Raw genomic sequence first — 23,536 nt, forward strand, 5'->3', positions numbered from 1 at the left:
GATTTTTCTAAACTTCTTAAACACGTGATCCTGTCTCATCCCAAACAATTACCACTCGCTTTGTGCTAACAGAGATCAATACTTACTACAGTAGCTAATGCAAAACTGGCTGACCTTAAAAGCACAACTTATCTGTATGGTTCAAAATATGAGCTATGCCCTTTCATGACAAGACTTGCCCAAGCTCGCAATGGAATGTCACGGAAAGAGCATCAGACTCTGAATTGTGTCATATGCATATCAGTTTCCATCAGTGCTCTTATTAACTGTACAACCTTAGACCTCTGATGGTCACCTGCATTAGAGCCCCTGGGGAGTGTGTTAAAAAGGCAGACCTCGTCACTCTTGACCTAGACTCTCCACAGGTGAGGCCCAGAGGCATTCAAAAGTTTAAGAAGCACTTCTTGATAAATTTAAGCCAGCAAATCTCCAAAACTTAGTTGAAATATTTATTCTTAACCATTAAACCTGGAATTTAAAAAAATTCAACTAAGTTTTTGGAGATGGGTAGGTTACATCATCATAGAACGAAAGATACTGTGATTAACAGAGCAAAAGGAGGGAAAAGTCCTGTTTCACTGTCAATCATGCTTTCTCTATTGCACTATATTAAAATATATATAATAGGGGGGAGGGTATAGCTCAGTGATACAGTGTGTGCTTAGCATGCACGAAGTCCTGGGTTCAATCCCCAGTACCTCCACTAAAAAAAATTTTTTTAAAATATACATTTAATAAAATATATAAATTATAACAAACAAACAAATAAATAAAATAAAAAGTCTTTTTGATTGAAAGAAAGAAAACTAAAGTTTATCTGAATTCTAAGAGTTCTCCACTTTGCACAGAGCTAGGTAGCCCAGCAACTCAGAGCATTTACTGACCTGGCGCACAAATACCTATTGAGCATTTGCTCTGTGCCAGATACTGGTGTAGGTTCTGGCATTACAACAGCAACAGAACGGAAGATTCACCCATTGACTGTACAGTCTTATCTAGGAGAAATCTCTTTCAGAATCTACAGAGAGCCCAGGGATAGCATTGCAAAACAAAACAAAATTTTTGTTCTTCTGCTAGAAAAATTTACTTCAAACTGACCTGAGAATCTAATTCCAGGTATGACTTTAGAATCTAATTCCAGGTGAAGTGTACTCAGACTTCAGATACATCATCCTTCCAGCAGCTGCCGCAGTGTTTATTGGGCTCTACAAGCCTTGATTTATAAGATGAACATGGATTTGAAATATAAAAATGGAGAATGAATATCAAAAATTCAGTGCCTTTCTTATTATTCCTATTTTCCCAAGAAAATCCTTTACTGGGAATACAGCTGGTGGCTAATACTGCCTCCATCTTTCCTGAGGTCTTTCCTCCTTAAAACACAAACAAAACAACCTTTGAGGTGAGTAAGCATATGACTGTTCTAAATAACCCAAATTACCATCCATTTAATTCTAAATTCACCCCTTACTATCTACATGACATTGAATAACTTATGTAAGTTGTCAGCATTTCAGTTTCCTAACCTGTAGAATGAGATAATAATGAAACCAAATTCATAGTGATATTGTAAGAAGTAAAGGAATTAAAAAAAAAAAAAACAGATAAACTGCCTGGGAAGTGCCTGGTGTATAGATAGCAGTGCTCAATAATAAGTTTTTATCCTAATCATATTCCTGAACTCTCAAGAGAGAAAGTCATAGTCTTAGCAATTACAGACCACAGATTGGATTTGGATTTGACTTCAAAGCTTGTGCTTTTTATTTAGTCTCCGACTTCCCTTGATTCAGGCATTCATCCCACATATGAACTCACTGTCATCCCTGTGTAAAGCACTGGTCTAGGTATAGAGCAAAGGAAAGGATGAAAAGATAAGGCTTCTCACCTTTAGATCACAGCTGAGAAAAGAACACGTGCAATGTACATAAATCTTCATTACACAAGGTGGAAGCCAGTGCCTAAGAGGCAGATGTATAGGAATTCAGAGGAGACAACAGTGAATTCCGGTTGATGGGTGGTGCAGGGCTGGAGGTAGCGGATCAGATACGCACCACCATCGTGTGAGTTTCAGGCCAGCTAGACAAGAGGTAACACTCATTAGGGTCCAACAATAAGGGAAGAATATGGCCTCATGGAGGGTCTGGCTACACACAGTCTAAATCTCTTTCCCCCTTGGTGTACTGTTCAAGGTGAAAGTTCTCAGAAACACTAGCACCAAATATCCATGTATATAAACGTTGGGGTCTTTCAAAATCCCTCTTTACTTACGTTGTTTATAGCAAGCGCTCTAAGGTCCCATCTTGCCAGGTGAGTAATGGAGAAAAGACAGCACTGCTACCTAACGGTGACAGAATAGTCATGGAGAGAAAAATGTGTTGGCATCTGCTCAAAGCCCAGTGAGCAGATGGCCATGGGCACGAAATCCATCATAAGGACTGGCACCTCATTGGGATGCTCTGAGTCAGGAAGGGGCCTGAAAAATGCCCTTCTTTGGCTGCCCTTCCTCATGAGGCATATTGGTGCACAGGAGGGGGACAGCTGCCTGACTGCTGCCAAGGGGAGAAGAGATGGCCTTTAAAATCTAGGCTACCGCAGCCTCCTGGGTAGTCAATCTGGTGCCTCCCAAGCAACCAGAGAGCATCTTAAAGACATGCGTATGACTTCGTCTAGGATAAGTGATATCCAACAGATTCCATTCAAAGCTGGCTCAGAGGATAACAAGCCAAGCTCCAAGGTGGCAGAGGGGTCTGAGCCCTCCGTAGTCAGGCCTGGTGTGTCAGGTATGCGGCACACAACTGTTTTACCTACTTGGGATTCTGAAGTTGGTGGTGTGTGGATAAGCAAGTGTCTTTATGTTTCTGAGGGTAACTGCTAAGTGACTAGGATTGCTAGCCATGTAAATGGTCTTTATCAGTAACAATCTACTTTGCAGAAGTTTGTTAATTTGGGATTTTTAAAAAGTTGATGAAGATCCTTTTTTCCTCTGAAACGTATAGTTTTGTTGTATTTATAATATTGCCTAACATTTCAGATCCCTTAACCAGTTTGGCATTAAAACATTCATGTACTGCATCATAACACACACCACACACACACACATACACACACACACACACAGAGCTTATTCCTAATATGCCTTTCAGTAGACCTCTCTGAATCTACAGTAAGTAAAATACAATGTTAAACTGCTGGCCTGTATTTCAAGAAACTATCAACTGAGCATCGGTGATAAGAATATCTAACTAATCAGAGTCACTCTGAAATAAGATAGACATTACTCCAATATGAATTATATTTACATAAAATTTTTGACTCTTTTGCCCTTTCAAATCAATTTTAAAGATAGTCAAGAACACTTCTCCCCCAAAAATAACAACCAAAAAACACAGCCAATGCACCCAAGATGCCCTTGACTTAAATAAATTACGTAAGATATGTTATTTTATATGGAGAGTTTTTAGAGCAAAGAACCTTAATTGTTATTTCAATTGTTTTAGGACCTGAAACAGTTTAACCAGAAAGGTATCTGATTATTCAGTGATCCACCCATGTCAATCAGAAAATGGCCAGTGTGGAGTAAAATCTGATCACAGTTTTGGTCAAGAAAAAGAAGCCATAATTGGCTACTGGCTGAAGGAATTATTATATTATGTCATAACAGCAAGTAACACTTGATCATATACATAAATGTACACCTTTATGAAGTATTATGTAGAGTTTTTTAAATCTCTTAAAAGCTGTAACCAAGGAAAACATTAACAATGTATCAAATTCATTAACATTGAGATTATATCAAACTATCCCAAAGATATAAAGAGATAAGCATGCAACTAAAATAAATAGTTAAAGGATTGAGGTATGTGCAGATGAAGTTTAGCTAAGTAATAAAAAATCAACAAAATTTTTATTTACGTGCAACTACTTTTCAAAAGTGTACTATCCAAAATTGTTCCCCCTTAAGATCAAGCAAAACCATTAGGTCAGGTAATGTTGTCATTTCCCAGAGAGACTTCTACTTCACTCTTTAGGAGGAAACTTCTCAACTCTACCCCCTCACTGACTCCTCCTAAAGGGTGACTTGTAACCCTTCAGGCACAGCCTAAGGTTTTGGCTCTAATGCCCTCCACCAGCTGCAACAGCAAGTAGTGAGGGAGGCTGTGGTCCTTCCATGGTATGGGCTGAGGTTGCCTACCGGCAGGCTCCAAAGTGTAGATCTGATGAGAAAAGGAGTGGTAAACCTAGGAGCCCATGTTTCCTAATTCTTTAATATTAAATTTCTCTTTCCTCCCCATCCTTGTAAACCTAATAGAACCAAAAATGAGACCCCAGGCTGCTCTTTGATTTCACTCATCCTTCCTTTGATAACTGGTATGATAAAGTTGGTTAATATCAAATAAGGTTTATACCTAATCCTAGCACAGAAATATCGGTCCACAGAATGCAGGGCTTAGTTTAGTATGATCTACTTGAAAACACTTTGGTTTTAAATTATCAAGCCCAAATTGTTGGGGCAGCTGAGTAAAATAAAACCCTTCTCAGAATAAACAGGAAAATTCCTTGAAAGTAAGTTACTTCTCCAAAGAGTAAACACAGAACATGTTCTAAAGAAGCACCACCCAATGTTAAAACACAATTAGCTCATAATGTAGCATTTAAACATAAATACCTCCAGCCAGGATCTTCTCTTCCAATTCCGCCATTTGCTTCTTATAGGCTTTTAAAGCTGCTTCTTTAAAAGAAGGACGGACCCGCTTTGGCTTCGTGATTTCCACTGGTTGCTCAGGGATGTTTTGGTTTTCATCTTCTTTTATTTCCATTTCGGCCAATGTTTCATTTAAGGGTTCCAATCCCCCTTCACTAACCATGTCATCTGCCTGCCCATCATAACCCTCATCTTGTGGGGTTTCATAAGGTGTTTCATATGAAGGCTGATCACATTCCTGCATTTGTTCATCTGTTTCAGTAATACTTGTCCTATTTTCCAGCTTAGCCAGGACTTGTTCCATCACTTCAACGTAATCTGTTTCATTGTCAGCCACTGGTTCACTATAGTTCTCCTCATCCTCTGCTTTGTAGTAATAAGGCTCTGTGTAGACATCCGAGTCAAGGGTAGTACTTGATTCATTTGCAGTTGATTGGGATAATGTCCGAAATCGCCCCATTAAGGAAGAGCCACTGTCCTCATACCCACTGAGACTCTGTGTGCTTTTGTTCCACACCACTTCCAAGGCTGACTTAGCCCTCTGGAGTGTAGATCCAAACTTGGGGAAGCTGAAAGCCTTATCAGAAAGGTCGATGCTTAATCGACTATGCCAAGATTTGGGGGGAGCATCCTCTGAATCATCACTTTGCAATTCACTTTGACTTCGGTACATCATGGACAGCTGGTTTTGATTTTGGTACAGCTCATTAGAGTTAGCTTCCTGATAAGAATTATATTGGCCAACCCATTGTCCTTGTGGTTCATTATCCAACCCAGGGCATGGAGATGAGTTGTCATCTTGGGTTAAATCATAGCTCTCAGAGTCATCCTGAAGGTCACTGTGGCACTTTCCCAAGTTTTCTAGGTCTTTCTGGTAAACTTCTAGTTGTTGATCAGATAAACTGTTTATGTCATAGTCAAAAGCTTCCTGGGTGGATGAATCTAAACCTAAGTCAGCTCCTGGCTCTACCTGATTCCATTCCTTCCATGGAGAAAGATCCTCATGGAAAGAGAGCTGAGAATCACTGTAATGACTCTGGTCTCCAGACGCACACACCATGCCATTACTCATTCCACTATCTGCGGTCTCTGTGTTCTCAATTTCACTTTGCTCCTGGACCCCCTGAGGGGTCTCATTCACACACTGATCCTGAGGGCTGTCATACAAGGTAGGTGTGCCCTCCTGTTTCCTCTGCCAAAGTTCCCGGTCAGAAGACGATAGGAGGGAGCTTCCGTTAGTTCTAGTGAAAAACTGATTTTCCGAAAAATCCTCCGAATAAGATTGACACAATTTGGAAAAATCTGACTCAGAACGACTAAGTTTAGCAGTGAAAAAATCACTCTGGGAATGCCAGAGAGGCACCACATCTGCAGAATGGGCTGTGGTTTGTTTTGCCAAGTTATCAGACTCTGGCAAATGTGAAGAAATTTGATCATATTCTGATTTATTTGAAATTCTGCTGCTACTAGCAGTTTTATTCTTGACTCTAGCATTGTGTGACTTTGAACTCGACTTGGATGCACTTCCCTTTGTTGGAAACTCTGACTTAGAAAGCACAGCGTAACTGTTTCTATTGAGGTCAGAGTCTAGCTCTCCATCACTGTCATCAGGTGACTGCCAATTGTTCTTCTTGGTTTTGGGCTCTGGAGTCAACAGCTTTATATCCATACTCTCATATGTCTGGGAGGACGGTATCCCCCTCTCTTTTCTTTCTTTGATGTCATGAGCAAGAGTATCTGTTGAAATTCCGATGCCTGTTCCTTTGAGTTTATATGACTTTTTTAAGACGGAATCCCTTTGCTGAGGGGTTTCAAAGTACACTAGGATGGGTCGAGGCTTTGCATTGGGGCAATCCCTTTGGTGTCCTATTCTCTGAGCAAATTCAATTTTAATAGCATTCGGTGCATCTGAAAAACCCATTTTATCTATTAAAATTTGGTACACCACACTCTCAACGTATTCAAATCTTTCTTCAGGCACATTTAAAAATCTCAGGCTGGCCTTGCCACCTACATGACCTAAGTGCTTAATATAATCATGGATGTCTCTGGTTTCCCTCCGAGACTGGACGAAACCTGTACGTAGCTGTTCAATTTCACTTTGCACGACCTCCACACTGCTGGAGATCTCATCGATGGAATGCTTGAGAGCGTTGACGTGCCCCCGTAGCTCAGTAAGTTCAGTTTCGATCTGACTTATTCCCTGAAGTTCCTTAAAGATCATTTCCATGACATCCTGAGTCTGGCTAATGCAGCCAGAGGAACTGAATCCAGGCTCCAGGGTGTTTGTCTTTGGGTTTCGGGCAGTTCTGTCCAAAGATTTGCTTCTTATTCCCCAGGATTTCTTCATCGTGCTCAACTCGGAATCTGAGGAGACACACTCTTGACTCTTTTTCCATTTCCTCAGTTTGCGTAAAGCTCCCAGTTTTAAGCTCTGCAGGGTGCGTTCCCCATCAGAGCTCCCCTCGGAGGGTGCCAGGCTGCTCGAGCTCTTCCTGTTGCGTCGAACTGGCATCGTGTGTGTTGACTGTGCCTGGTTTTCCGTAGAACTTCTTAGTTCACTGAGTGATTCTGAGTAGGAACTCTCAATCGAAGAAAACTCTTGAAGCAGATCCTCATTATCACCATTGGTTACATTAATATTTTTTTGTAGGCCATTGGCAATAGCTACTCGGTAACTGAATGTCGGTGAGAGGGAAAACTCTTTGTTAGCCTCGTCTTCCTCAGTGGATAAGTTGTGAGCAGACGAACACTTTGCAATCTTCTTGACTGTGCTTTTCAAGGTATTAGAAAATTTGGGGGTTTTGGTCTGGCCAGCAGTGGCAATGTCTTGATCCTTTTTCGGCTGACGATTCTCTTTTTTTTTGGTTGTAGTTCCCAATTTCTTTGTAAACATTCCTTTGCAAAGCTTATGAATGTAAGGTAAAATCAAGCTCTTGAAAAGATTAGCCACCATGGAGAGCAACGAGTGCCAGCTTTTCTGCCCCAAAGAAGAAAACAAGGTATCAGGATGAAAATCTGTAAATCCGAGGCAAGCATCACTGTTCAGATGTTCTATGCATCACTGAAAATAGCAGGAAGGGCCGCTGTGGCTCGGCTACAAGGTCAGTGTCCTATGAAAATTGGAAGCAAAGCTCCATGTATGAAAGACATTCTCTTTCAGAGGAGAGGTTTCATGAAATGCTCTCATTTCCACATAACTTCACGTAGCATCTAAAAGAAAGGAATGTTACAATGCATATCAGAATGAAATTCTAGTTTTACCCCATTTCCAAAGTTTTTCAAAAGTATTCAAGACACTGTGTAAAAAATTGCAGAGGGGACAGGGAAATATCTGAATTTCAACACATAGTTACTTTTAAAACAACTAGTTAAAGCAGATCAGTACCAATAACTACATATAAATTATATTTTCCCCTAAATCACTTATGAGCGGACACATGATGGTAATAATGGGAATAATGATTATTTAGAAAAGGCTGTATAAGATGACAGGAAAATTTAAAAAACCTATATTATCTGCATGATATTATCATTTCCACTTTATGTCTTTTCCTGAAATTGCATTTACTTACACAAAGATAAGCATTTCAATATAAATATATTCATTTAAATATCTTCCCAACCCCAGAAATTTAAAATTCATCAAATTCATATTATCCAGGTACATAGGACCTTTTCTTATTCAAATAGTCTTTTAGTACTTATGTAATTATTAGAGTAATTCAAGTAAGAAAATATTTCATATTTTAAAGTAGATACCAAGATGAAATACATCTTGTATAGCCAACAAATTTGTCAGTGGAGTATCAAGAATTGAAGAAAAAATATAAGGCTATATCCAATTAGGCATTATAATGACAATAAAAACACAAGAGGGAAATATATTGGTAAATGAGGATAATACATCTCAGTTCTGAGAGGATGTGGCTTGGGAACACAGTGCCACCCTAATCAACCAGTACAGCCTGATGGCAGATGGCAAGAAACCTATCCCCAGAGTTAGGACCATGACTGAAGATAAGGCACCAGATCACAGAAAGAAATGGTACCACAGATAAAATGTGCCTAAGGATAATGCCAATGACCACATAACTCAGTCATCCTTGAGATAGCCAGTTTCTTGAATTACATGAAGAAGAAGAAAGTTTATATTCATTTTGCTGGTTCACCAGCACTGTGCCTTGTACGTGGTAGGTATTCATATCAAATTCTGTTAAACTGAACTTACTATTTAATCACTGAAATATATCACAGAATAATAGTAACAGCCAAAAGCCTTTGTGGATATTGAACCATGTATTTGGGTAGATAAATAATCTACTTAATTCTTTAAAGAATGCATCATAAACTGCCCACTGTTTTAGGAGCCTAAGGGCTCTTCATCAGCTCCCTCTGCTTGGAAATCTGCCAATTTCGCTTCACTAGGGTTCTGCAGGGACTTGGGGAACACATGCTCTGGCCAAGAGCCAAGCTTCACAGGAGACAGGGCACTGCAAATAAGAAAGGGAAGCAAAAAGATGGAGGAGAGAAATAGACTCTAAACCTCTGTCTTCTGGGTTTCATAAGCTGTCAACGTCTAATTCCTCTTGTCTGAAACAGTTTGGTATTCATTCAAAATTACATGCCAGGACCTGTTCTCTACTAATAAAAATGTCAAGAAATTAATTTCTGAATTAAACTCAAAAAATATTTGTTGTACTCCTGTGCGACCTTTCTTTCCAAATGATTTTGGAAAGTTAAGTAGCAGTAGGGGTAGATAAATTATTTAAAAATCTACTTTGGTAAAAAAAACTCTTCTACTAGTCACTGAATGTAAGAGTCTGAGTCTCCCAAACCTGGAAACAAATACCTGCTTTTCGTTTAAATGAAAGCAGCAATTTTGTCCATGCCTCTAATGTTTTCCTGTAATCATGTCTAGACTTCTTGACCTGCATTACTAGCTCAGAACTAATGTTCTAGACAAAAAGGGCTGGGAAAATTCTGAAGAGGAAAATTCAATTTGAACTGAAGTCTTGCCTCAAAAACGCGAACCCCAGGGTGTGTGTTCCTAGTTGCACGTATGAACTCACCTGCTCTGTATTCCAACCACACAGAATCACTTGTTATTCACTAAGGGCTCTGTGCTCTTTCACACCTCAGTAACTTTTCTCTCTTCTCTACCTAGAATATCATTCAGGTCCAGCCCTCCTTGTCTATAAAAATTGTGTTTCAACTCCAAAATCATTTGTCCTGTGAAGACTTCACCAACCACCCACACTAAGCTTTTCTCTCTATTTGCCACCTTTTCCCACAAGCCAGTGCGTAAGCATGTAGAATTCTTCTGTATTATAATCTCATTTCTGTCTCCATCCACTGGACTATGTCCCCTATAAGGGTAAGGCTATGACTTGTCCAATTTTAAACATCTTGAACTCAGGATACATAATAAACATTCAATAAATAGTTATTGAAGAAAGGGCCTGAAAGTTACAAAGTTTCAGTTATGCAAGATGAATAAGCCCTAGAGATCTCACCATACAGCAGTGTCTATAGCTAATAATGCAGTATTGTAAATTTAAAATTTTCCCAAGAGAGTAGACTTATGTAAGCGTTCATCTCACAAAAGAATAATAAATATAAAGAAGAAAAGGCAAGAGGAAATTTGGGGTGATAATGGATATTTTTATAGCGTAGATTGTTGTGATGGTTTCACTGATGCAAACCTATCTCCAAACTCACAAAAATTTAAAATTAACCCACATTTCAGCTGCTCACTAAATATCTTCATCTGGTTGTCCAAAATTAAACTCCATCCAAAACTTAGTCATTTGCCTGTATTAGCAATCTCAATTAATATCATCATAACTATTGACTCATCCAAGCCATGTACCCAGAAATCACTCTAGATTCTGTATGATCCACCCCATGCTGCATGTCACCTCATCCCACTAGTGATGCCTTAATTCTGAACTCCACAATTTCTCATCTGGACTATGACAATTGTGTCCTACACAGTCTTCCTAATAAGTCCTTCTACTTAAAACACTGCCTATCTCAGCAACTGTCACTCCCATGGGCACATTTGATCAAGATACATTAAAGAGGTAACAGTCTCTGATTACCATATTGTTGCCTCACCAATGTGCCTTTGTGCATGCTGTTCCTCCTGCCTCTATGCCTTTCCCCGTCCCTCTACCACCTCGTGTCTCTCTCATGAATATCTCTAGAACATCTATATATATCATATTCAGCAGGAATCAGCCTCATCTTGTTTGATCTCTTTGGAGTCCAATATTTCCTCCTCTGTGTGCTCACAATGCCTTGAAGCACCTTTGTTACGGGAACTCTTAAAATACAATAATACAATAATCATTTGTGTGAAATACCTTATTTATGTGTCTATCTCTCAAATCTGACTGTGATGTGAAGGGCAGAGGCTGTGTTCTATTTAATTTTAAATATCCATATTGCTTGATACATAACAGCCTCATAATGTTTTTGGACGAATGGATACGTACATAAATGAATGAGTGGATAAACAGTAAGCCCATGAATTAAAAGATAAAGATTCCAAGAAGCCTGAACTAGCTGAACTGGGCCTTAAATGATCCAGAGAAAGAAAACTCAGGATAAGCAGAAAGGCAAGCATCACAAATGTTCACCTCGTGTTCAAAGATGGAGACACACCCACCTTGGAGAGAGATGGGAACTAAAGAGAGTTTGGTCTGGATGGGCAAAAAGGAAACAGAACACGGAAAGTTTTGAATTGTAGGTTTGGATGCTTCATTTGACGAGGAGGCACTAATGGTTACTGGTTTTCAACCTGGCTCCTTGATTCAGATTACTGACACTGGAATTCCACTCCTGAGACGTGTAGCTTGAGGAAGGTACTTCTATGCTGCCTTCACATGTACAGTTTCTAAACTGGGGGAGAAAAAGTAACTCCTCATAGAATAGTTGTAATGAGTTAACACATGGAAAGTTCTTAGAACAGTATCAAAAACACTGCAAAGCCCAGTACCTATTAGTTATCATTAGAACTAAGAAGGGTATTGAAAGGACCCAAGGAGTGATCACACAGGAATTATTGTGTAGTGTCTGTTGTGAAAATTAAGGGAGACAGAAGTAGGGGGCAACCTAGGAATCTGGCTAGGTTAGAGGATGAAATGAAAAACAAAAATATTTTGAAGAAGCAATTGGAAGGGAAATGGAGAACGGCTTACACCTATATGGTCCAGTGGCGATACTCCAACATTCAAATCTCATCTTCCCAGTCACCACTGGGTTCCTTCTCTCTCTGTCTGTCTCTCTCTTACGTCTCTCTGTTACAATCCCATTACAAAGCCACAGCTGCCTTAGGACGGTTAATGAGTCCCAAATGTCAGCTGTGGAACTTCCTTCAGACAGTAGCCAGGATAGGGAAGGAAGCTAACATTTAATGAGCATTTGTTATGTTCCGGAAATCCAAACTATCCCAATTTATTGTCACAGAAACTCTCTGAAGAAGACATCATTATGTTCATTTTACAGATGAGGAAACGAGGTTCAAAGAGATGAAGAGATATGGCCAAAATTATACAGCTAGTCAATGGCACCATGTTATCCCCCATTCCAATGGCTTCACCTAAAGCTTTACAAAAGATAACTAAGGCAGAAAGATACCTCGCGCCTCAGTCCTGGAGTCTCTGAAGCTATCAGTTGTACGTAGGGTGAGCGTTACCAGTGGTACCTGACACGTGTCCTAACACCCACCACATACAAAGCCACTTATGCACTCTACTCTCAAAAGTTCTTTTTAAAAAAATGGAAGTGACTCAGATCAAGACAAAACCAGTATCAGTAAGAAGTATGAGAGAGAGGAGGGGGTTGAGGAGAGAAGGGAAGACCAGCACTGCATCATATGATTCTAAACTACTTGAATTCAAAAATCTTGTAATTACTGTCCAGTTGTATTACTTTAAATTACACAGCCATTCATTATGTTCAGTAATGAAGTGTGGGGGGGAAGAGTTAAAGTTTTGGGAATGAGATCTTTTGAGAGAGATTAAAACACAAGACTATGTTATGAGACACCTTAGTAATAATATTTCATTATGACTTACTATGTGCCAAGCACTGTATATGTAATTTTCTAAAATTTACCTCATTTCACTTCATTCCCATAATAATTGTGTGAAATATATATTATTATTTTCCAGAGAAGGAAGCTGAGGCTTAGAGTTTTCAGGAAACTTGCCTTAGATCAGGAAATTAACAAGCCACACAGCCTTGACTCCAGGCTCCAGATTTGGACTGCAAGTGTATAAACTCCAAACCTAACATTAGCATTCAATGGGGAATAAAGTATTTTTTGCATAACAAATACATTTTATAAGATAGCTATTTAAGATGATTATAAAGCTAGGTGCCCTGGTGGGCTAAAAGAGCTAATTGGACCTATGAACAGTTGGCAATTTATTGCTAAATCATTACCAGAATTAAGTTCAAGTATTTTCAGATCAATAAACAATTTAAAGTTTGTTATCAAATACAGTGAAGTAGATGAACTGGGTATCTAGAAGTTTACAAAAGACAAAGAGACATGATCTGATACGGCCCTCCACGGTCACCGCCCCCAGGTCCTGCCCTCTCTACTTAAGCATGTTGTTTCTCTCACAGTCCCTGACTCAGATCTCCTGAATTCCCACCTTTGGTCTAGGAACCTCACGCTTGTCACCTGAATTTCTGACCTTCTAGTTATCACTCTCTGCTTAATCGCTGTACCAGCCCAGTAGGGTAATCTCACTCTTAACTGCATTCACATTGACTTTGTGGTAAGCACCCATAACTGTGTTCTGATGATAATGAATCCCCCACCAGGAGACAGCAAGAAAGTCTGGGCTTCTCATCACCACAGTACCTTAGCAGTAAATACCCTGAACTACCTGATTTCTGGTTTAAAAGAAATTCTTCCAAAAATAAATCCAAGAGAAGTATATGCACATGGTTCACCAAATTTCCATTCAACAGGAAATCCTGGGTGATTTGGAAAGCAGCTGACTGGAAGAAACATCCCATCAGCTGGGAAGGAAGAGCTGTTACTGCAGAGATGGAACAAACCTACCCACATGCAGGGGCAGCTCCTCGGAGTGAGAAGTCCCCGTGGGAGGCAGCACTGGCCCGCATGCTGACCACATAACTTTACAAGCAGAATCCTTAGAGCACAACAAAGTGAAAAGCCAGGGTAGCTGGAGATAAAAGGGAAAGCTAGTCACACCAATAGGTAGTGAGGAGCCACAAGGCCAATGAGAGGGGGCGGCAAAGTAGTTGGGACAAGTCAGTGATGAGAAAAAAAGATCAGGAGTAAAAGGATCATATATAATGTAAAAGTGATGGTTGAAGGGATGACTATGACAATGAAAACTGCTGAAACACAGTAACACGTATGAAATGATGTCCTTGTGAACTATTCATTCTCCTTATGTTAAGGTACGAACAGTAAACCAATACATACGAAAATTTTTTCAACAAAAATGAGTAAACCAAAAAGTGACTAAGGAGTTTATCCTGAGCTAATGAATTATTTTTTAAAATAAACAGAAAGACCCATTTCCCCAAGAATGAAGGCCAAATGATCCACATCTGCTTTACTCTACCTAATGGGATATTCTGTGAATTTCTTCATCCAGCTACAGTCCATTTACATTTTTTTAGTCATCTCCATTGCTGCTACTTCGGTTTAGAAGCACACAAGGACATCTAGTTTTAATAATTCTATAAGCACTCTGGAATCTATAAAGTTCTTCTGTGTGTATCAACTAATGATCTTCTTGGCAATCTTGTGAGGATATTATCTACAGTTTATGGTTAGGCATGGTGAGTCTCACAGATGCCGAAGCAGTTCCCTGACTCCAAAACTTGGGTCATTCGCTATAATAATGTAACATTGACTCTAACTTCCAATATTGCAGTCTTACTGGCCTCCGAAAGCAATATCCTCTACCATTCCAAGCTGATTTCCATCTCATCTTCCTTGAATATAATTTTCCTCTAGTCTCCTATGGCAGACTATTGCTTACTCTCTACTCTTGGCCTCTACGTGGTTCCATGGATGCACTAAGCTTATTTCTTCATTGTTTCTTTTATTCTTGCTCTTCCCCCTGCCTAGACTGTCCTCCAGCTAATCTGGCCTCAATCATTTCAAGGACATATCAAGACTAATCTTTTCCACAATAGTTTCTTTAACTACAGTCATCTTCTCTTTTTCACAGAGTCCTGAGAGTCTAATCCATGACAGTCTTTAACTATTTACCAAATAGCTCTTGTACAGGTTTTTCCATTTGTTTAATGCTTATATTATCTGCCATACCCTGTCTTGAGTCCTCTGTGTAGATTACTACCTTAATGTTTGTTTATAATATCTGCAGTAGGTATTATTACTGATTCACATTTTACAGATGAATAAACTGAGAAGCTGTCCCAAAGACACACAGCTGGAAGGCTACGCAGCTAGAAATACAACCCAAACTGACTGGCCTCAGAATCCTTTCTCATAAACACCATGCTGTATTGCTATGCCCATAAGGACCAACCTTTGAGAAGACAGTGGTCACCTATGGAATATGCCTGAAAAAGAACTCCTGCCTCAAGAAGAAGCTCTGATTAGAGCTTTACTCCTTTTATTTAAGACTTGGTCCTTGTTGAAATGCAAATCTCACCAAGGGGCTCTCCTTTGCTTTAAGGCACATCAATCACTTTGCATCTTGGTATCAATGGTTTACGAGAACATTCCTTGAGAGTAGGAGGGAGAGTATGAGGAGAGAACACAAAAAAGCATGAGGATGGGGGCCAGTCCTCCACCAAAATGGACAAGTAGTAGGACAGGCCAGATATGAGAGCCTAGGAACTCTAGAACCAGCTCTGCCCACTTACTGTCTTGGCCATGGCCTGGCTCTATTCCTAGCTAGAGAGCTCACCTCTGGAGGATACAAACTATGTCTTTTTTAGTCTTTGCAACTTCCACCCACTTACATGTACAGGGAGCAGAGCACAGGTACCCTGGATAACAGGTGAGCAACTTTAAGTGCTATCATTTCAGAGCCAAGTTGCTGGTTATGTGTGTTTTTTATTTGGCTTTTATCCTCAGAAATCACAGCCACCCCTTTTATCCTCCCAATAAAAGCAGATGTGGAAGCTCAATGAATTTGACTGATAAAAGCAGAGCTCCTTTGGTTGAATTAAAGCAGCAGGGCAGGAGTCCCACTTAACCTGCTGTTTCTACCTAGCTCCGGCCCAAAAAGACCCTCTATAGGGTCCAAGAGCTTGGAGGGTACAGCTCAGACAGCACCAATCCTCCAACTGTACATAAAATTAAATGAAAACCCGGAAAGGTCAGAACACTTGCTTGAGTTCACACAGCAGACCTGGAACAAAAATGCAGGTCTCCTGCCCCAGCCTCACTGTTTTTCTCCATGTGTTGTTCTCTAAAGCAAGTGCAACCAGACACTTGGCATCTTCCCACTGTGCCCGACAGTCTCTGCTCTACTAATCTAACTCTGTTCTGAAATGATTTGACTTTTACTTTGATTCTCTGTAGTCCACAGCTGTAATGTTCTAGAGCTGAAAAGTATTTTAATATTAAAAGGGATATCTGAACCAAAAGCTTATGAGCAATTTTGATAAGTGTTAGAATTCTTACTAAAGACTGAAGCTGTGTAAAGGAAGGCCACTAAGGAAAAACACCATTCTGGAGACAAAGTCACTACTAGTTCTAATGTTTCCCATGTCTCGGTCCCACCGCATTGGTTGGACACATTACCAGCCCAGTGTCCTGGGCCAACGCACATGAGAACAAATTACACGCCCCTACCTGAGCTGCCCAAGCCCTTTTCCATAGCTTCATAGTAAGAGGAAATTATTTGTCTTCAATATTTTTAAATGATTAATCCTTAAAAAGTATCCTCACAAGGTAAAATATTACTATCATTTTAAAAATAAGAAAATTGAGAGGGGAGGGTATAGCTCAGTGGTAGAGTGTATGCTTAGCATGCACAAGGTCCTGGGTTCAATCCCCAGTACCTCTATCTAATAAACAAACTTAATCCCCCCCCCCCAAAAAAGAGAATAAAACTGAGATTCAGAGACCCTAAGTGACCTACTCAAGACTTCCTCAAGGGATAGGGCTAGAATGTGAACAACATAAGTGTGGTTCCCAAACCATACTACACCACACTGTTCCAATAAGGTAACCTCAGTATCCATGTGGGGCCCAGTTCAGCTACAGACACCTTTCATTACTCTATGGGAGAGCACGGGCAGAGGCTCAAGCCAGACGGCCCACTTAGAATCATGGCTCTGCCACACATTAGCTGGACACAGTGAGCAACGTTTAACCTCTCTGTTCCTCAGTTCCCTCATCTGACAAATGAGATGATAACAGTGCCAGCGCCCTCATGCTGCAGTAAGGATTAAATAAGAGTTAACTAGAGGAATGCCTGAAACAGCAGAAGTACTCAAAAATGCTAATATTATTTATGTTTTTAATAAATCATATTAAGATTCCCAACTGGGCAGACCTTACCTCTACCCTCACCACCTCCTGACAACAGAACATCCAAGAAAGCCCCATTGTAAACTAACCTCTTTTTTGTGTTCATTCAGACTAAAGTCAATTGCCCAAAATACCTTTAAGGTGTAGTAAAAATAACACTAATTCTGAAAGCTTGTGAGGAAGATAAAAATGTGTAGTATTATATGTAGTTTACAAATGTTTCTTTTAAAATGTTATATACTCTCAAGAAATTGCTGAAAGATGTATAACCATGATTTTATTGTATTTTATTGATTCTAAGACATACATATTTTCAGATTTTAACATTTCTGAAACTGAGATTGGAACCACAGAAATTTTGTATTCCTCACATATAAAGCAGGAACTATATTTTCTATTTCCTAGGGGATGTGTGCAGGATGTGTAAGACTGTGTGATAATGAGGGTGAACACATTGTTTTCATTCATATCTACTTTCTTCCTTATTACTCCTTCCCTTACTCCAACAAGATATTTAAGTCAAAACTCATGAAGACAGCCAGAGCATCTTCAATTCCTTACTTGGCAAGTTGGATTCTAGGTCCAGGTCAAGCAATACCTCCCTGCAGAAGTCCCCCCTGATGGCCCAGGCAGGTGTTAATGCATCCATTCACCTGTCACGGGCGCATATGGACATCATGGATACATTCTCTCAAGTACACACACACCTGTACTATACTGCTTTACAAGTATTACAGCAATAGCACCAGGTGATATACTCTTTCACTTTTGCATCTGTTTTCCCTAATGGAGTGTGCCAGGGTGCCTGATATTTAATAGCTGTTTAATTAATTTTCATAGCAAAAAAAAAGCAATGGAAAAAATGTACCAATATCTTATGAACTATCACTAATCTGCTCAACCATCAACAGACGTCGACCTAAATGTTAGTAAGGTCTTAGGGGAAAGGATTTAATCTGTTATTAATACAAATGTAATACCCTACTGGACGAAGTAATTATCACACATTCTGAAAAAGTAAGTTTCAAACTTATAATACGGTATTTCTAAAAGAGTTGCCTATACAGTAAAATATTTCAGCCAAAAAATATGTTTTATGCTAAAATGACACTAAATATATCAAGAAATTATGAATGTTGCTGTGAAATCAGTAAATTGATTAGATGTTCACATATCTAATTAATAAAATCTAAAGACCTCTGTACCTTTGGTGTTTCAATAAAAATCTATTCACAAACTATTCACAGATGATTAGGTGCCGCTAGCTCATTTTGCTCATTTCTATTGCTTTTGATTTGCCCCAAAATTCACTCTAATACCAAGACCACATCCTTAAAGCAACACAATGGGTTAGTAGTCAGTGACAATTTCATACTCATTTCTAACTGGCCAAGTGGCACATGGAAATGTGTTCTATAGCATTAATTATCAGGAAATGCAAATTAAAAGCCAAAAGGAGGTACCATTTCATACAAATAAAAATGGCTAAAATTTTAAAAGACTGATGCTGGAGAGGATGTGAAGCAACTGAAAATCTTATGCACTAAAGAGGACAATGTGAAAGAATATAATTACTTTAGAAACTGTCTGGCATTTTCTCATAGAGTTAAATCCAGCCTTACACTACGGCCCAGCAATTGTGTTTCCAAGTAGTTACCCAAGAGAAATGAAGACATTTTCTCATACAAACTTGTATAAGAATTTCTCTGGCAGCCATATTAATAACAGCCAGATGGTAGGTTAAAAAAAACTATAAGAAGGAGAAATGGATACACAAATTACAGTATATAAAAATAATGGAGTCCTAAATCAGCAATAAAAAAGAATGAACCATTATTACACACAAATCTTAAAAACATTATGTTGAGCAAAAGAAGCCAGACGCAAAAGAGTGAACATTCTATGATTCCATTTATATTAAGTTCAAATCAAGGCTAATCTATAATAATAGAAATCTGAAAAGCTGTTGCCTATGAAGGGTGGGGGCTGATGTGAAGGGGACATAGGAAAACTTCCGTGGGTAATAGAAATGCTCTGTATCTTAATTGGGATAGTAGGTGTATTGTCGCTTTTTAAATTCTCCACATTATAAACTTAAAATCCGTACATTTCACGGTTTGTTAATCTTATTTGAGTTAAAAATAAGTAAATAAATAAACATAAAATATAGCCTGTAGTTTGATAATGGAAGTAGCACATGAGAAGCAATTTGCTGGAATGGTGGAAACTGGTTTAACTGATTGTTGTATGAAAACTAGGACTTTTTAGTTGCCCTAGTTAGTGCTATCCAGAGCATGCAGTACTGAAAGAGTTGTTAGGCAATGCATTCAAAGACATAAAGGTCTAAACAGAAAGACATCGTGTTTTTGGAATAAAAGGTTCTTTTGACGTTGAGTCTCATCACAAAGGCCAGACCTCAATTCTCATACCTGCTTAGAAAACTAGCTGACACAGAAATGTGTCCTTGACTAAGGTTCAGTTGAAGTTATCCAGAGTTTTAACAACATCCAATTGGAACAACTACAATAAATATTCAGAGAGATGTTTATTTCAGTGCTGTATGTTCACTGTACATCTCTCAGATACAAGAATCTCTTCTTTTCAAGGGTCATATCTCCTCCTGTGCTACTGACAGAATCATCTCTCACCACCTCTAGAATAGTGCTCTGGAAATTATCTCTTCCCTTGCTTGCATCTTTTTGTTTGTTTGTTTTGTATTTAACGGAGGTACTGGGGATTGAACCCAGGACCTCGTGCATGCTGATCATGTGCTCTACCACTGAGCTATTACCCTCCTCTACTCTTGCTTGAATCTTAATTCTCTTTCTCTCTACTGGGTCTAACCAACCTAAGCAATAAGCATGTTTATATCTTACCCTATTGCAAACCAAGAACAAACAAGACAGCCTTCAGCTTTCCTTCAGTGGTGTCACCTCCACAGGCTGCTGCACTGTCACCTAACTCTTCCAAGACACAGAGGAGACCTGCTCTCTACGCCCCTGGGGGTCCAGTCATCTCCAACCTCCTGCAATCTAGTTCCAGTCCAAAAACTCTATTAAAGTTTCTCTTTAATTGGACATATCTGTGTAAAACTTTAATCTTCCCTACTCTACCTTCTGCACCTGAAATCACTAACCATTCGGCCTTTCTTTAAATCATTCTATATACCTCCATGATGACGTGGCCTCTCTCTGGACAGGGTACTTTGACTAGAGTGGTTACATGATGGAAATGAGGCCAATTAGGTTTTACATCTTGGGCCCTGGGAATTGGAACACGGAGATTTTGTCCAAGCTTTTCAGCCATTTCAACAAGAAGGTGATGTAAAGTTGTGACCTGAACAATCAACTTTTGATTCTGGGGAAAACTGAACAGTGAAAACATATTTTCAGATAAAGAAAAGAAAACAGACTGGGTGTCAAAAGTAGAAATGAAAGACCACAGGGCCACAGAGGGAGCAGATCCTGTGTTTCTATATGTTCTCTAAGCCTTGGTCTAGGGCCATTATTATCTAAGGTATGGTGAGATGCCAGTTTAAGAAAGTGTTCTTCACAAAGAAGCCCTACAAGGTCCTTCAGCGACCTCTCTTCCTCTTTTCAGACTTCTTTTATTCCCCAGTATGTCTGCATCTAGCCTCTCTTCTTTGCATTAATTCCTATTTGTGTGTTGACTAGTATGGTCTGAATGACCATGAACATCTCAAATTCAATATTTGCATTTAATATTTCATATTCCAGATATTCAGATTCATCTCCATCCATAAACTACAATTTTCTCTAAATTTCTCTCACAGTACTCATCAGCAAAACCAGTGTTCCCTTAGACTAGACTAGAACCCCAAGTTCCCTTGATTCCTCTATTTATTTACCCCAAGCGTCTAACTGGTTCTAAATATTATGGTCCTAAATTTGACAATTTCTCTCATTCCTCTCACCTTCTTTCCCTTCCAGGAGCTACTTACTGCCTTTGTTCAGGCCCTCAGCAATGTTCACTTGAGGTCATCATCAATTTTTAGAAATGAAAAATCCACCCAAAAAATTGAACATTTTTATGTAGGTACTAAAATGTCTCCTCATTGTACTACACACACTAAAAAGCGTATTCACTTAATCCTCACCACAGACTTTCACACTTAACTATTGATATGACTGCCGAGTTGTTCTTTGCACCTCACTGATTGTACATAACTCTAGATGTGTCCTTATTCTGCAGTAAAAGTGAGAATTTTACATTTTAATGATTGTTGTATCAGTGTGGCAACAGACCAAAACTTAGATGCTTACATAATTAGTATCCTCCCTCCCTTGCCCTTTAGAGTAATAGGTCCAGTGCACTTCTCCTCATACAATGGAACTTCATTTGCATCTAACTCTTGGGTGAAAGTCAATTACTTATGCTTCGAAGCATGCAAGCAAAATGGGGGTGGCACTCATAACTAAAACTGAAACTGGTATCTCACTTACACACAGCTGCGATTTCATCCTTTTCCCATATCACAGGGTGCTTTTAGAGTAAATATATAAATTACTTCAAATAGCCTAATAGCAAAAAATCTTTTAACTTTTTCAGCAAAAACAGAGCACATTCTATATGATAGTAATATATGCCCCCAATAAAGAATTCAAAATAACATGTTCAATTCTTTAAAAATTTCTTAGCATAGGGAACTGCATGCAATTTCTTGTAACAACATATAATGTAAAAGAATCTGAAAAAATATATATATATATGTATGTATATGTGTAACTGAATCACTTTGCTGTACACCTGAAACTAACATTGTAAATCAACTACACTTCAATAAAAAATATAATTAAGAACAATTTCTTACATTTTTTATTATGGAATACTAAATTATACATGCAAAGCCTCTTCAGTTCAAAACTAATACACGCTCAGCATCAGCTAGCTCTTACCTCAAAGAGCGTCCAGGAGTAAGGAGTAAGTGATCACAACAGAAGCAGTTGGTAACGTGATCTACGGCAAGCCTAGGTGCTGCTATAATGGAAATAAGAAAATAGGAAGAAATTCAGAAGGCAATACAAAAATGTTTACATCTCAAATAACCACAGACGTAACAATATACAATGTCTATCTATGCAAGTGTTTGAAAGCCTCTGCTCACAAATGAAGGTAAATCCTCCCTCCCTTCCATAAAATTACACTAAGATTCAGTCTCTGGTTGTGCTTATGTTTATCTGCCCCTCCCTGACTCAGCCCAGACCCTTTACTTAGGACTTAATGACAACTAGAAAGTGAAGGCTCAGAATAATGCTGCGGGAAATTAGAGACAATTTTTGACATCCAGGAACCACAGTCTGCTAATTTTTAATACCCTTAAAATATAATTTTAAACTAATGGTTAAACAATGAGCAATGAGAAAGTCCTCTGAATAAACTGTGTCGTGGAAATAGACAGAAGAGTTTTTGCAGAGAGCATACACTTTTGGTATATCCTTGATATTAAAACCAATGTAATCTCAACTATAACCTTTGCACTCTGACCACCCAACCTCAGAATGAATGGAAAGATGGTGTGGCAGAGCTGTGGTGTGCCATGCAAATCCCTCCTTGAGGACTAAGTTATCCATTCAACTGCCAAGAGCATTGTGTTTATTACCAAAAGCATAGAGCTGAGTCACTCGGCTTCAAGAAGACAGAGGCCAAGGAGTTAATTCCCCCTCCTCTGGGTCAGCCCACATCCAATGACTAACTGATGTGGGTACTCAAATGCCTAGCCCCCTTGCTTTCATACAGGGCCATCCTAGGATCAGAGCTTCCTGGAGGACCGGCTGAGGCCTATGTTGCAAATGCATTGTAGTTCAGCTTCTCCTTCTACCAAATTCAAACGAAACTCTGCACTTGTATCTGTTTCACAGTCTGCTTCCCAGGAAATCTGACTTCAGAAAGTTGGTATCAAGGGAGCATGGAGGAAGTAACTCTGAAATGAGATATTTTATCTGGATCCTCTCTGTGAACTGGCAATGAGGACTCAATCACTGGTGCATACCATATGGAAAACTGATAGCCTCTGGGGCACTGTAGCAGTCAAAATATTCCCTAGTGGTGGACTGGGCTGTGGGACTGGTGGAAGGGGATGAACTTGTATGTACAACATCTTAAGATATTTGAGAGGTTGAGGAAGTGAGTAGCACTATGGAATAGTGCCTCTTAATGCAGTGGGGAAAGACACTGAAAACCTTAGAGTAATAAATTACCGATTTAAGGCCCAATGTAGAGACAGCAGGAATCTGCCTCTTGCAGGAAATACAGAAAAAGATGAGCCAGGAATTAATCATACAAGTGGCAGAGCTCCAGAGAAG

General features: G+C 39.3%; 1 protein-coding gene across 1 annotated transcript in view; it reads right to left on the reverse strand.

Moving 5' to 3' along the window:
- UNC13C (unc-13 homolog C) overlaps window positions 1-23,536 on the reverse strand; it is a 638,789-nt gene that overhangs the window by 460,200 nt on the left and 155,053 nt on the right. The window contains exons 9-10 of the mRNA XM_032481154.1: window positions 22,130-22,211; window positions 4,667-7,915 (exon numbers count right to left, since the gene is read on the reverse strand). Of these exons, the coding sequence (XP_032337045.1) occupies window positions 4,667-7,658 (2,992 nt within the window). The 5' untranslated portion in view covers window positions 7,659-7,915; window positions 22,130-22,211. The remainder of the gene's footprint in view (window positions 1-4,666; window positions 7,916-22,129; window positions 22,212-23,536) is intronic.

The sequence above is a fragment of the Camelus ferus genome, chromosome 6 (assembly GCF_009834535.1).
Source record: "Camelus ferus isolate YT-003-E chromosome 6, BCGSAC_Cfer_1.0, whole genome shotgun sequence".
Lineage (NCBI taxonomy): Eukaryota > Metazoa > Chordata > Mammalia > Artiodactyla > Camelidae > Camelus > Camelus ferus.